Source organism: Pantherophis guttatus, chromosome 1 (assembly GCF_059756535.1).
Source record: "Pantherophis guttatus breed Tessera chromosome 1, ASM5975653v1, whole genome shotgun sequence".
In the NCBI taxonomy this organism is placed as follows: domain Eukaryota; kingdom Metazoa; phylum Chordata; class Lepidosauria; order Squamata; family Colubridae; genus Pantherophis; species Pantherophis guttatus.
Window position 1 is genome coordinate 306,833,860 of NC_142063.1, and position 16,308 is coordinate 306,850,167.

At 38.7% G+C, this 16,308-nt stretch overlaps 1 protein-coding gene across 2 annotated transcripts in view; it reads right to left on the reverse strand.

Moving 5' to 3' along the window:
* Window positions 1-7,464, reverse strand: part of PPP2R5D (protein phosphatase 2 regulatory subunit B'delta) — a 51,388-nt gene extending 43,924 nt beyond the window's left edge. Inside the window, exons 1-2 of one of the 2 annotated variants that reach the window (XM_034427568.3) lie at window positions 7,291-7,464; window positions 3,470-3,556 (exon numbers count right to left, since the gene is read on the reverse strand). In XM_034427568.3, coding sequence (XP_034283459.2) covers window positions 3,470-3,556; window positions 7,291-7,317 — 114 coding nt within the window. In that variant the 5' untranslated portion in view covers window positions 7,318-7,464. The remainder of the gene's footprint in view (window positions 1-3,469; window positions 3,557-7,290) is intronic. The other variant, XM_034427567.3, reaches the window with a different exon arrangement.
* Window positions 7,465-16,308: the final 8,844 nt, after the last annotated feature.

Sequence of the window (16,308 nt, forward strand, 5' to 3'; positions counted from 1 at the left end):
CTTCTCGGAACCAGCAGCCATGCTAGCTGGGAATTCTAGAGTCTTCAAACATACCTGAGGAAGTAAGTTGGTGAAGGCTGCCCTAGAATTACTTTTTCAGTCTTTCTTTACTTGCTGGTGCTATTTTTGGCAGTTAGCCAAACAAAGTCACAAGTATATACCCTATTTCCCCCAAAATAAGACATCCCCTGATAATAAGACCAATTGGGCTTTTGAGCACATGGCAATAAGGCCAAGCGCTTATTTCAGGGTTCAAAAAAATATAAGACAGGGTCTTCTTTTCGGGGAAACATGATATATATATTCCAATAGCAATGGAAGAAAATTATTCCAAACATTTTCAAACATTGGCTGCTGTTTATCAGCAGGATCAATTTCATGCACTAACAAGTTATATGTTTACTCTGCCACATGTACCCTTCTGAACTTATCATTATTATCTTCAAAAAAGCACTAAAACTCAAAGCATTCTGAGATTACCATTATACTGATCCACCTTTTATGACTGTATGTACAGTTGCAGCTTTTATTCCTTGAATAATTTTCATTTTGGAAAAAATTGTGTCTTCTTTACACACAAGACACACACACATACATATACACACACTCACCATTTGGTGAGTGCCGAAGCCACAGTCACAGATGAGACCCAGAGCACGCAGGACTACATCAGTAAGATGGCACCCAAAGATGAGCTGCTGAGAGAATGCCTGAGGCAACAGCAGATGTGGACGAAGATCAAGCAGAAGTGCCTGCATGGGATGTACCATCGACAGATAACTGAGGCAGACATTGGGAAATCCTACCAGTGGCTGGAAAAGGCTGGACTAAAAGACAGCACTGAGGCACTGATTATAGCACAAGAATAGCACTAAGCACCAGGTCCATAGAAGCAGGGGTCCACAGGACCCAAGGTGCAGGATGCACAGACAAGCCCCAGAGATAGTTCAACACACAGTAGCAGGGTGTAAGATGCAGGCAGGAACAGCATACACTGAACAGCATAATCAAGTAGCTGGCATTGCATACAGGAATATCTGTACAGAATATGGGCTTTCCCAAATCTAAATGGAAAATCCCACAAATGATTATGGGAAATAAGAAAGTTAAGATTCTATGGGATTTCCAGATCCAGCAGAGAAGCAGGTATTGGCCAATCAACCAAAAGATAGTGGAGTGATAGATGTAGTGATTCCAAGTAACAGTATGAGAAACAGGGCCTGAAGGAAGAACTGGACAGAATGTAAAAAATAAAGTTGAGAGAATGTAGAAAATAAAGTGGTTCTAATGTTTTGAACTGTGCATAGTTCACATAGATTGAATCTTATTTTTTTCTTCATGTAAATTGCCTATAAACAAGTACCTCCATTTCTGCTCCAATCATTGCTTTGAGATGAGAACATGCAAGCAAGATTACACCCCATAACCCAAACTTTAACTATGAAATATTACAGATTTCATCCAAATAAACAGTTCTGGAGGACGGATCTGAAAACTTTAAATATTCTATACCAGAAACAATGAACCTCTAGTTGCAGAAAATAATGGGTGCAACTCCTATCTGAATACCTGTGTCTCAATAACAATCAAAGATATAATCAAGACAAATAACAGAAAATACCGTAATTTTATGAGGTGCAATGTGCAATTATGACACTTCATTACACTTACCCTTATATGTGTTACCATAAAGCAACCATAGCAGTACGTTAAGTATATAAAGTTGAATTATACAGTATTTAAAAATATGGTATTTAACATCTAATGAAGAAGTCTGACTTTATCAAACCTGGGGTTTGGCAAACAAAATTATGTAGAAAAAAAAGTGCTCTTTATCTATTGTTTAATTGTTTTTATTTTCTAAAAATGACAAAAATTGGAGCAATATGTTTCTATATGATCTAGATATAATAATATGTTAAATAGAGCCAGTTTTATATTCATATTCAATATATCATTTTTCTTTTACAATGTTCTTAAAGTTCCAGTTTAAAGCTTATTAGTTATACAGAATGTTCCCAACTGTTTAGCGTATGTTTATATGTCATGCGGTAAAACCTTACTTCTATAACCAGCATTAAAATATTAAAACAACATTAAAACAATGCCTGGCTATTTGAAAACTGGACTCATTCTTCGCTTTAATTAAAAACAATAATCAATCCAGGATACAGCCATACTGTCTATACAGCCCTACTGTCACTCAACAAGAAGAGTAGGTGGCTAAGATAGAAGCTAAAATTTATTTTATTTATATTTAAAATCAACTGAAATTAAATGTAGTTAAAATGATAATTCTTCGATGATGCATCTAACAATTTCCTTCTTCCATCCAAATTTTTTAAAAAATTATTGAAGCTTATTTTTGACCTAACTGATCTGCTGCATTAAGAGAAAAGTACAGTATTTAGCAAGGTTTGGCCACACTTTTCCTGGAATTTGCCAATGTACCCAGGACTATGTGAAGGCATTTTTATACATCTGATAAAGCAGACTCTAGTACTTGAATGTTTATGTCTTTAAGATTAAAAAAAAAAAATTTACATAGTATCTGTGTGGCTCATATCTCCAGTATAACCAAAGCTCAATCCTAAAAAGAGATGGGAAATTATTTTCCCTTAAAGAGTGGCATGCTGAATACAATAATGCCAAAAGTGGATGAAATACCTCTTAGCCAACTCTTCTGTATCCTTTTCAGCCCACTCCGCCCCCCACCCGAATACTTCAATATGCTGCTAAAAGAGAGAAAGTAGGGATCTGAACTATCTGCTTGCGAACCACTCGGTAATTTAGGCCAAAGGCTACAAGTTATCCAAAGCTTGATTCTATAACCAGATTGAGAATTTAGGATAGTTGTTTATTAGAAGTCTCTTTGTTGGCTTTCTTTTCTCCATACCGTGTACTCGAGCTCTAACGGACACAAACTGGGGATTATGGGAATTGTAATCAAGCAATTCTAAACAGCATTAATGTAGGGGGAAGTAGGTTAGAACCTCTCTCAATAATCAGAGGCTGGATTTGTACAACACATGTGACCATGTGTCCTTTAGTGCAGTGGTGGGTTTCTATCGGTTTGCCCTGGTTCGGGTGAATCGATAGTGCCGGCAGTGGGAGGCTCCACCCACCCACCCAGACGTCATCACAGACACACTGCACATGCGCAGAAGGTTCTGTACTCACAGTTCCGAACCGGTAGCAAAGGTAAGTGGAACCCACTACTTCTTTAGTGTCTTGTACAAACTGAGCCAATGTGATTAGTTTACTGTTCAGAATGTAATATAAACTGAAAAAAATGTTACAAGCATCTACAATTACCTTAACCACAGGCAAGTATGCTGTGGAATTATAGCCAAATTCTCTCAAATTTTAGCTTAACAAACATGGTTTATCCTTAAATAAGAAAGTGAAATTGCAGTACTCAGAAAATAAACCTAGAAAATTAAAAAAAAACATTAATTCAATCCATTACCTCTTCTGAATTCTCTGTTGCATTACCTCCATCCTTTCCACTGCTGCTGCTGGCCTTTGTAGTGCTTTTAGTAGATTTTGGAGGCTCCTAGAAGAAAGGCAAAAGAAATGAAAGATATAAATGCAGAACTAGCCAAGCATATTTAGATGCAGTGATCCACAAAACTGTCCTCAAGGTAGGTACAATGCAAGTGCAAAACAGACACTTTCCTATAAACAAAACTGCTATACTGTACCATATTGCAGAAGCTCATGCAAATTGAAATCCTTTCCCTAGCATAGGAGAAAGATCTGTGCAAAGCAAACCACTGTTGAGGCAGTTCCCCAGAATGATTTATTTTTTTCCTTTTAGAATGGTCACCCAATTTTGTTAAGCCCTTCCCTCTACCCCACCCTGCAAAAGTGCCTGTTTGACTGTTGTTTTAAACTAAACTGTTGAGTCTCTGCTGGGCTCTGCCAAGACAAGTGAATCTAATTGATATTTTCAGTGGGATAGTTGTATTTTCCTAGACAGCAAAAATTAAGAGAGAGAGAAATTTGTGGTGGTTTAAAGATCAACATTATTTATCAAGTTTGGTCACCTCTAAACCCCACAAGGTACATAACAGTTGCATATTCTGAAGTAAACTACAATCTACAAAAATGTAGTCCATAATAAATCTGTTAAACTTATTGCCAGAAGAGATTTGATAGGTTTTGCTACCAAAGAGAGCAATGCAATGAAAACTGTAATAGCATAAACTGAATTGGTAATACTGGTTGTTGTGGAGATAGAGAAACTAGAACTGACATACTTCTACTTTTATGACAAGAAAAAAGCAAAGTATAACTATCATCATTCCAAACAAAGGCAAAAAAGTTTCCACCTACCCTCCAAGTATTCAAAACACATTGTCAGATGTACAGTACTGGGGTTTTTTTAATGACTTTTTAAAAAAATCTGTCACTTATGGCAACAGCACAATTCTAATAATGTATACTACAAGAAACGTTACTGTCTTTTGTTCAAAAATTTTGAATATTGTGTTTCACCTTGCAGACTACAAAATAACCCATTGGTGGATTAAATGTATGTTATTCAGGTGCTATGAATTGTGTCTTTTTTTCCTTAGTTCAAATTAGTCTTCCATCATTCTTCTTCTCTAATAGGATGCATCCAAATTATGTTAGGAGTGTGCAAAAGCTTACAAAATTGATATTTAGAAACGTATTTAAAAGAGGAAAAATATAAGATGTAGGAGAAAGAAAACCCCAGAACACACACAATATACTAGCAGATTAGTCCTACAGATGTCTTCTCAGACAAAAGCCTTGCTGAAATCAACTGAGCATAGTTGTAAAAATGTGTCAAGACTAAAAGTAAATGTGTCAAGACTAAATACATGCAAAATGTATTAAGCTCGAAATACCTGTTTGAAGTTTGAAACAAGCTTTTCCAATCCTACCAGAACTGTTCCAACCTACTTTGAAGTTAAAATGGCCATTTAGCACTCAAAGCACTTTCAATGATGTCAGATAAGTTTGAATTTAAAATGTTTTATATACAATGTTAAATAAAAGTATATGGGAAGTTGAAGCAAGCAATTTTTTGCCATCTCAAACTGTTGATGCCTGTAGCTTAAAATAGTCTCTTTTACATTGCTAAGATGCAGTTTTCCAGGTTTTAAAAACCTATCTTTCTCAGCTGGAATACAAAAACACAGTTGACCTCTAGATAATACAAAAACATATTTGTTCCTATCTAGGACACATCCAGATTTTTACAACCTAGACAGCACTATTGTTAGCTCTAGACAGAACTATTGTACTTAGACATGAACCTGAAATCTGCAAGGAAAGCATGATCATTTCCCATTACTGGACATGCCATATTTCTCAATCTTAGACTTAGTATGATAATGTACTCTACAAGGGCTACCTCTTCTCTGCAATTGATCAATGTATTTCTGCCATGTGCTATATATGCATTCATGAACTTTACACATATATTAACTTGCATTCCACTAATGTTCTTTATTAGTGTGCCCTTTTTATTATTTGATCAGATCTGTGCTTATACTCTGAGTCTTCCTGATGTACTTTTTGCAGATTTCTGCAACCTAGAGAAACAAAGCCTACCATCTACTTGCAACTGTACACAACTGTATAAGTAATGTCAATTACAGGATTTTGTAGATGTGCCCATTTAAAATCTACAGGTACTCCTCAACTTACAACCATTTATTTAACAACCATTCAAAATTATGAGAGCACTGAAAAAAGTGAGTTACATTTATGATCATTGGAGCATCCTCATGGTCACATAACAAAATTCAAGCACTTGGCAATCAGCATATATTTATGACAGCTGCAGCATCCTAAGGTCGCATGATCGTTATCTGCAACCTTCCCAGGGGTTTCCAACAAGCAAAGTTAGGAGGGATGACAGATTTGCTTAATGACCACATTGTTTTGTGATGGAAGTTCAGGTCCTAACTGTGATCCTAACTCAAGGTCCACTTGTACCAGTATCCTCAGCATCTACACAATGTGTTTTGCATCTGCATATATGGCATACAAAATATTTACTGACACAAAATACTATTAATACCATTTGTTCAAAGTGCTCCTTTCTCAAACATACAAACTTAAGCATGTCCACACACTTGTATTGTTTGTATACTAGTCAAGTACATGCACCATTAGATAATTATGTCAGCCTGCTCATGCTCATCCCTTGAATTTGCTTAATCTCCAGCTCCTTACTTAGCAATGTTTTTGGAACAAGTACACAGTTTTGTCTATATTTATCTTAGGCACTGCACAATCTAGTAAGAATGGCAACAATAGCTCCAATGTGTTCTACAACTTCCTAAGTAAGTGTAATGCTGGATAAGAGGGCAGAGTCTCTTTAAGCCTACCTATGGTATCTTCCATACAGATGTATGCAAGGCCTATCTATGTCACAGTGTCCATCTCATGCAAAAATCTGCATGAAGGTGGAAGATCAGTGGATACACGCCTAACAAAGAGAACAGAGCAACTACTCGCATATTTAAAAATCTCTACTATCAAAGTAAGAATGTGCATTTTTTTTCACTTTTTGTAACATGATCTTCCGTATTGTAACATCTCAACTAAATCCTCTCTCCTGTTTCTGCAACCAACCCTCCTTCTCTCTCTCTTCCCCACCTCCGCAATTGTCTATGCATCGTGCAGTCGTCTCCCCCACCCCACCCCGCCGCCGCTTTTGCACATCTTAAATCTTGAGCTGTAATCGTACGAGCACCGGCATTTCCCATTCCGCGATGCAGGTACATTCATCCACAGTCCTTTTATTTACGAACAGGCCACTGAAACGCACAACTTCGATCCATCCGCCTTTCCTCTTTTGGAGATCCCTGCGAGAGCGGCGCCCGTAAGCCGGCTTTCTCGTCTAAACGCCCCAAACGCTACAAACCCCACCGCCAAAGGCCCTGGCCAGAAGGTAATCTAAACTGCATTGTCTGCACCGTGCGTGTCAATATGAGCGCGCCGGGCGACGTTTGTATGTGTGGCAAACCCAGGTCTGCTTGCACGCAGGTGTGCCTCGATCGCTTCCCGGAACTGTTGCACGACGCGGATCCTGCGTCGCCCGAAAGGGCTGCTGTGACTCTTTGCAAATAAAAGTGCTGCAGCAGCTCCCGGTACCCGCCCTGCCAGCGCGCGGGTGGGGAGGCTCCTCTCCCGGCGGAGGCCCCGAATTCGGTCTTTGGCAGGCCTGGACGTGTTTTTTTTTTGCACTACGGCGTTTCCGTCTTCCTACCAGAGCACCTTCCAGGCCTACCCGCTTGCTCCCCTCACCTTCTCTTTTTTCAGCTTGTAGGGCATCCCGGATCTTGCAAGAACTACGAGCTGACCCGCTCGGCCTCTCCCGCCGGTTCGGCCTCCTCTCTCGGTTGTCCTCACTGTCGCCGCCTCCCTCTGCGCAGGAGTGGCAGATCGTGCCGATTGGGCCTGCTGCCCCAAAACCGCCTGGCGACTGATTTGTCACTTTTACCTCATTGGCCAGAGGTCACCGCAGCGAATTTTCCCATTGGTGCTTATCTCAAGCGGTTTTTGAAGGACAGGAGAGAGGCGGGAGAGAATGGGAGAGGTTTTGCCAGTTTGCAAAGCAATTGTGATTGAATGGGGCGGGTGGGGAGGGGCACAAAATGCTCGGCCGCTTTGGGCAGTGCTGGGATTGGCAGGATGTGCATCGGGGTCGCCATTCCTGCTTTCAAGAAGTTGGAAGGGGCGCGTGAAATCTGTACAGTACACGGGAGTCATTTGTGAAATATGGGACTATCGGTACAATGTAACGCAGGTTTTCTGTGTCATTGTCAAGGAGAAACAGCCCAATAGAGAAAATTCCTTGGAGAAATTTGTCAGGAAGGTACTCGGAAGAATGACAACTGCATTGCAGTTAATTTTGCTTGCATTTAAAAAAAAATGATATTAATATGTGTTCTTTGTTATGTCATGACTCAAAGTGTTTTGGTATTGCTGATTTGTTGACACTGTGCCAAGGATTGTAAGAAACAATATGAAAACAAAAGTATCCTAAAGCTGTTCTGTGATGCAATGCAAATTAAACATTATATAATGCAAAGTAACTTTAGTAAGTTTAAATTTCATGGAAATTTATAAGAAAGAAATTAACTAGATTATATCATACCAACTAGAAATGATTTTTCCCACTTTTTTTGGTATAGGGTTCAATAAACATCATCCAGGCTGGATTTACACAATTTGGTTTGCATTAGGCCTTGGCTTTCACTGGGCTGAAAATGAAAACAAAGCTAAAATTTGAAGCTTCTTTGCTCAGATTATGGATCTCATACTCATTAGAGAAAAGCAATATAACATTAAATAGAATTTGGCTGTTATTGAAAAAGTATATCTATACTTAAAATAATTATTCATACATCATGAAAATGTGTTCAATTAAGTGCTACTATTTACTGAATAACTCCAGTTGCTGTGATAAAACATATTAAGCAAACAGAACCAAATCATAAATGTTCCAGATTAATACAATTTTATCAAGCTAGTCAGTGACATTTTCATCAACACAATTAGGTCAGTTAGAAATCTAGTCTTTAGATGGGCTATATAGAAATTATAATGAAAACAATAGTTTGAAATATTAGAAGTAGTTTGAGAAGATATGTTGTGAAGATTTATAAAGATTACAATATTGGAAAACTATTTTCCCTTCTGAAATTAAATGAGCATATGCAGTTTATAATAACTATATTGAGTTCAGCTAAATTTATTTCTAACTAAAAACTAAAAATACATAGGACTGGATCAACAACATATGTGGCAAATATATGCATTCTATAATATTTAATAGAATGCACTCCCCAAAACGTAAGTATACCAGTTTAAAAGGATTTGTAGCAATAGCTATTTGATTAGATAAACCCACAAAAATGTTATGATCATCAACAGTAATATTCCTGTAGTATAACAAATATCGTACAGTTCTTACACCAATTATGAACATCACAAAGATACCAAGATGGATGTTGTAAGAATGAGCAGAAAGATCAGCCCTTGAGCATTATTTTTAAGCATACTTAGCAGAAATAAGTGGTTGAACAGAATGATCTACAGCAGGGGTGTCAAACTCAAGGGCCGCAGGTTGGATCTAGCCTGCGGGGTGTTTAGATCTGGCCCGCAGGGCTGCCCTAGAAACAGGGAATGACCGGCCCGAGGTGCTTCTGACAGAGAAAATGGAACCCGGGAGAATTGCCCATGGCCCTCTAGGCTCTGTTTTTGGCCACGATGGCCTCCAGCCCTCTGCCAGAGAAAATGGAGCCTGAAGGGCTGCAGGAGGCTGTCGTGGCTGAAAACTGAGCCTGCGACGGCCACACACAGCCCTCCCAGGCTCTGTTTTTGCCAGCAGAGGCTCCTCGTTTTCACTGTAGAGGGCTAGCAAAACAAACTAAAAGCAAAACAAAACAAGGAGAAATTTTTCCCCTTTTGCATTTGAGCATCCAAGAAGGGACAGGAAAAGAGAAAGGAAAAGAGGAAAGACAAAGAAAAAGAAGGAAAGATGGGAAGAGAGCAAGGAAGGAAAAAGAAGGAAAGAGGAAGAAGAAAGGAGAATGAAGAGTGAAGGAAAAAGAAGAGAAGAGAGGAAGGAAGGAAGGAGATTATAATGAGAGTGAGAGAGGGTCTGAGGGAAGTCCTGCCTTAGCACTTGGCCACCAGTGGTGCCCCCACATGAGTGATGTTGAGCTGGCCACACTCACCCACCATGGCCACCCACCCACCCTAGGTCAAACACAACCCTGATGTGGCCCTCGATAAAATCGAGTTTGACACTCCTGATCTACAGTATTTAAATATGGTTCTAAAATGGAACCAGTCAAGGGATTCTCAGATCCTCTCAGACTGCAGGGAGGAAGGAGAATGAGACAAAGGTTTTTCTCGCTTGTTATCTGGGACTTTGATCCTGATATGTCATTGCAATTGAAAGTAGAATTTTATGTGTCACTAGTGACAGACGCTTAAGAAGCTTATCTCTATTGAATTTTTCCTCTTTTCCTCCAATTTGGCATAAGTATTATAGCCTTTTCTGCCAACTTAAAATCACTGTCCTTGGGAAGCAGAATTGACAAATGTTGCTTCTTGCCAAGACTGAACATGATGTACAGAGTAGCAATAATAAATGGAGCAGAGAGGGGGATCAACCCAGTGTGCATAGACTTGCAAGTCATAGAATACCTAAATGACTCTGGCTGAGGTCCACAGTTCTTTCAAGAACAATTGTGTATAAGTAGTCTTCACTCTTTGGATAGCTATTTGGCTTACTCTTTCAAATCCTAGTAAGAGCTGATGGTAACTCTTTTATTTTATTTATTTGGGCGGAATTACACATCTGGAAAAGTAGAAGGTTGGATTTTCTTAGGAAAGAAGAATAGAGCACCAAAAAGTAAGAATGACACTGAGATGTGACAGCATGTTAGATGAGATAAAAATATATTCTTATGTTGACTCTGATTATCCATTCATGCCTAGAACATCCAAGCTAAAACATTACCCTGCTCCAGTGGAACACACAAAACTGAAAAGAAAGGCTCCAGGTTGCAGGTTCACTAGCCATCTGATAGACTGCAGTGTCAGGGATGCCATAAATTTCTGAGCATTGAGGACAAAGCTGAGGAAGAGTGAACCCTTCTGGAAATGTCTTATATTACCAGCCCTAGGATAAGATTCCCCACTTATTGAATATATATATTCCTGTGGTTTTACACATTACTTGACTACCAGGAAGCAATGTATGATCAGTTACCTTTTTATTGGGACTTAGCATTTATAATTAATATTAGACCTCAGAAGTTTCACATTGTCTACTGGAAATTAAATTCTTATTCTTATAAAATACACCTAGGTTTATCAGCTACAACAGCCTTATTTGTCAAAATTTGTAGAAAGGGAATTACAGTATATGGACAATCAATGAATGAGATACAACCACCTTACTTGATCTCTCTGAATAAAAAAATAGAACTATTGTTTTTGCTATGTCTTCATGCTAAAGATTCCATGACTCCATCATCCTGGGGGGAACTTATTTCAGTATATATTGCTGAAATGACTTGACCACCACAACAGACTTTGAAAATAAGGGCTGTCATAAGTCGTAAAGCGAGACACTTTATAAGGCACAATGCACCCAAGAGTTCAATTCCCAATAGAGAGATTTGAAGCATGTAGGATCTAAGGTTAACAATATATTTGTCAGATGAGTCCCAATAAGAACAAACCAGTCATACACTGCCTTCTAGTGATCAGGAAATTAGTAAAACTATAAGAATATATATTAATAGTCTCCCCTGTGAGGCAGAACTTCTAGTATGAGGGCATGACAAAGATAACAGCTCTATCTCTGAAGGCTGAAAGCTCAGACAAGAAAAGTATATGCCATTTATGGATTGTCCACATACTGCAGGGCAGCATAAGAATAGACAAAAGAGATCAAACTCTGTGACCCTGCCTTAAATAAGGAAATTCCTAAGAATAGCATGATTAAAAAGGTACTGCATCCTCAGAGATGTAGAGGAAGAAGTTCACAACTGGATGATATACTGTACATTGGGTTATCATGATTTACCCTTTTCAATGTATCTGGCATTTTTGGATAAAAACCAAGATCAAAATATCACCCTGAGGTCCAAGATGCAGAAAAGTCAGCAAATATTAGAGTCAGGGGATCTAGCAAAGAGGACATTTAAAAAAAAAGTCAAGTCAAGAGCTCCTGCTTGGTTGTGTATAATAGTAATCAAAAGAATCAGAAATATGCATTAATGCATAAATCTCACATTCTATCCACAGTCTTATGCCAGTTCCTTTTTTGGCCGAATGTATATTCATATATTCATATATGAAAAGATATAGAAAGAGAACTTCCTGATGCTCTGTAATGTCTATTCTTGTGGATATTAAGGACAGGATGTTGACAATCTTTGGAACATATTTATGGGTTTCTAAAATGCTTTGATCTCACTAATACTTCTCGCAACCATCTCAATGGATGCTCTTGCTTGCTATGGCAAGCTTTCTCTTATTGGCTTGCATTACAGTAGCAGCTGCCACTTTTCTTGATGGATTTCAGTGTGCTTGGATTTCATCCAAATATGGATACACGGGCAGCTCAGCAGTATCTGCTGGGTGGCTAGAAAATGATTGCATTATGCACGTTGCAAATCCCAAGGCCAGCCTGTCTCACATGTGCCAACCAATTATAAGGGTCCACAGGCAGTGTAGTGTCTAGGGTGGATGAGCATTTGAAAACATCTTCCTCTTTCATGTATCCCATATGAATGTTGATCGTCAGTTTTAGAGCACTAAAGATATATCCAGATATCATCATTCCCTCCCACAAGAGACTAAAACCAACAGCTACCTAGCTACCACATGCCAAATTGCTAGTCCCAATTATGGAAACAAAGGCTTCCCATGCCTGGCATGAAAAAACAAGCATCTGGCACGGAAGAGAACACCCTGCAAGCTGTATGGATTTGGGATGTTGGGGATACTTGTTCTTTTATGCTCAATACTTCCTTTTCTTTGCAGTGAACCTACTACATGCATTTACCAAGCAATTAATCTGACTGAGGAGGTCCTTGCCAATGCACTCTTCCATATGGATAGTGTTGATCCAACTGCCTACTGAAACTCCTTTGGCTAATGGATGATTTCCTGGCCAGAATGCAGATGGCCTGCAGCTACTTCAATAGAACTCATAAAATGGATTGGCTTTAAGATTGATGGCTTGATCATTTTGCATCTCCGAACTATTATACACGAAACTAATAGAGATGGTGCTGTTTTAAGCATTCTGAATATGGCTTGGATCACATCTCTAAATATATGATTCTGGTAACCAGTCACCATGGATGGTTTGTGTAACTGATCTCCTCTTATTCTTTAATGTAGTTGGGACCCAGTTCCTGAGCATTAATTGGAATAATGGCTAATTTCCTGTCAGATCCCCAGACCTAGCCTTTGGAGGCTGATGAGAACACATATTTATGTTCAGGTGGTCAAGGGAGGCCAGGCACTAGAACACTATCATTATAGAATATACTGTAAACAGAATTTTTAAAGCTTGACAGTTTCCCTGCTCTTATATCAAAGAGAAAGGCAGATTTATCTTGAGTTTCTTTCTCATCTATTTTCTTTCCCAAAACTATATGGATCTTTACTTAATCATTTTTACATTTCTTCCTCAAGGTTATCTCCATATTCCTCAGAACAGGTTGCCATGGTACCATATATTTTCCAGCTGTATCTTCCCCCGACACATCTTTCTCTACACTCAGGCAAGGTGGCAGGTGGCATCAGTGTTATGTTGGGAATCCTGACCAATCATTATCCTGAAGAGCATAACTTGTGAATGAGAAATGCAGTGAAATGTCAAATTTGCTTTGCTCTTAGAATATATAACACATTGATGGACAATTGCCTGTGAACAATTCCCAGCTATTTCCACAGTCAGCATGCAAAGTCCCTATTACTAACCCTTTGTGACCATTCCCATATTTTAATGGGGTTATTCAGAAGTTGTCACTGAGACTACCAAAAATCAAGTAATTATGAGAAGTATTAGTCCTTTGTATAACTAGAAGCTATTTGGGTACAAAGATCACAAACAGGAAAACCTACACTTTCCAGGAAAAAATTTTTGGATGCCCCTTCTAATGAGCCACAGAAAGTGTAAATTATCAACCACAATGCCTCATTATTACTAATGCTATTACATTATGTGCTACTACAACTAGCACCTTCCCCTAAGCAGCCATTTGGCATGAATAAATACACTTCCTATTAGATTTTCTGTTAGATTGTACACAACTTGAATGTGATGAGTCAAAGTACAACGTGAGATAATGTCGAAGTAGGGCATGAAAAAGAAGTATGCTTCAAGGGAAGGCTTTTACTTAATAGGAAGTGTGCTGTGCCATGGTGTCAGAAAAGCATGGTCCTGAATATATAACAAACATCGACCCTACAGATATTGCATGGTGCTACAGGATTGATGGATGCATGAAGACATTCCAGAAAAGTGCTAATTCTTAAGGATGTATAACTGGAGATAGTCATAAACTGCCAAGAGTGTGTTATGCTATTCTCCTAAGCCTGATGCTCTAGTCAGGGATGTCCAGGTGAACTTGTGACATTCTGATGCTCTGGACCTCCTGCTTGCAGGGAAGAAGAATGAAAATAGTATCCGTGGTTATCTATATACAGTAGATGGGAGCAAGGGGCCTCCTACAATTGTCACAACACCTGGTAGTAGAGTGAACATTTGGGCATCTGAATAAGCTTCACTGAGTGCCTTTGTCTTCAGACCTAGTCTTTGGAGGCTGATGAGTCCCTTCGGGGAGAAGGGCGAGATATAAATTTAATAAATAAATAAATAAATAAATAAATAAATAAATAAATACATACATACATACATACATACATACATACATACATACATACATACATACTTCTAGCCAATGCAATCCACATTTTGCTTGTATGTAGTTAGCATTTGGGCTATGTACTGAATTGTGGGCATGGACTGCCAAGGCTATGCTATGCTATCTAACACGTAAACCTGCTAATTCAGTTACGTGTCGAATAAAGCATCAATGTGTCCCGAGATGTATAAAACCCCTCACAGCAGAGCACAATGAAGAAAGCAAATTTAAAAAATTCAGTTCCTTTTTAAAAAAACAAGTAACTACAGAATCTTGAAAATTGTGATAGGAGCTCCCCAATCTAATTCAATAAGCAGAACTGCCTTGGAATGTTTCAAACGTCTTTTCTTAGCTTTCTGAAACCTGGACTGGGCTGCCATTTATGAGAATAGCTATTAATTAATTTCTCTCCTATCTTTTGGTTGTTTGGTCCAACTTTTCTCCTGTTACTTTCTCAGCTGTCCCACGGTCTCCTACAGGTTGCTAGTATGTGCCCTATTATTCTTCTCATTCTCCCATATTTCCCCCCTCCTCCTCTTCCCTTATGTAAGGCTTGAACAAAGCAGGAAGGTTACCTCCCTTGGTCTGAGTTTCTTGTCAATAAAGAAACTTTGTGTCTTCCGAGGTGTGGCTGTCCTTTTCTTTGTTTTGTTTTTCTGGCCAGATCAAAGGAAATGGTTGAAGAATGGGAGAGGAAAACTAACATTTGACATTTTATTAGAGAGCCTTGAATACCATCTGCAAGGGATGGGTTTGAGGGAGTGGGGAAGAAATGAAGGGAAAATATACTGTAGGGTAGGTACAAATGAGATAGAGGAGATGGGGTAGCAAATGGAAGTGAATAATAGAAAGGGGTGCTGTCAAATGATAAGAAAACAGGATATAGGGACAGTGTGTAGATGTTACACATTTTGGGGTTTCTTAATGTTCAGAGCCAGTGCAAGCCTGGCCAAAGGGGAAGGGGTGATTTACATCCCAAACCTTTGTTTCCAAGGAACATAGGAGGGTGGAAGTAACCAAGGCAGAGGGATGGGTTGGATTCTGGATTCTACAAACAGTAGCACTATCCGATTAACCTAATCACCTGGAACAGGGGCCATTATTATTAGATAATTAATAGTTAATCTGGCTGGATGTGTTGTGTCAGTAGGAGCCATGTTTTCACTGATAATAATGTGACATAACTGTTCACCAAATAGACTAAAGCTAAAATCAGTCAAAGCACATTATAGGAACCATGGTGGCAGAGTGTTTAGAATGCCGTATTGCAGGACAACTCTGCCCACAACCAGGAGTTTGATCCTGACTGGCTCAAAGTTGACTCAGCCTTCTATCCTTCCGAAGGCAGTAAAATGAGGACTGAGATTGTTGGGGACAATATGCTGACATTTGTAAACCACTCAGAGGCTGAAAAGCACTATGGAGACGTATGTAAGTCTAAGTGCTATTGCTATTTCTATTGCTATTATAACGTGGCTTACTATGTGAATTCATTATGATGCTTTTGTTTAATCATGTTCTTCTGTCTTGAATTTTTTTACTGTTATGTTCAACACTCTAAATTTAAAAATAAAATCTATGCTGGGTATGTTATCTGTACAATGGGAAGATAAACTAAACAATGCAATCTACACAGATGAACTGCATTATGTAGCATATACCGGTACCTACTATATGGCAGGAAGCAAGAAGCAGTATGTTTGGCTTGAAAGATAGCCTCTTATCCCTAGTTTGCATAGAATAATGTAATAATGTTTCAGGTATAATGAATTGCACAAATAAGCTGATAAACTACCGTAATTTAAAATCCTATCTATATTACTACAAAGTGTTATGTGAAAGATTTAATTGATCAAAG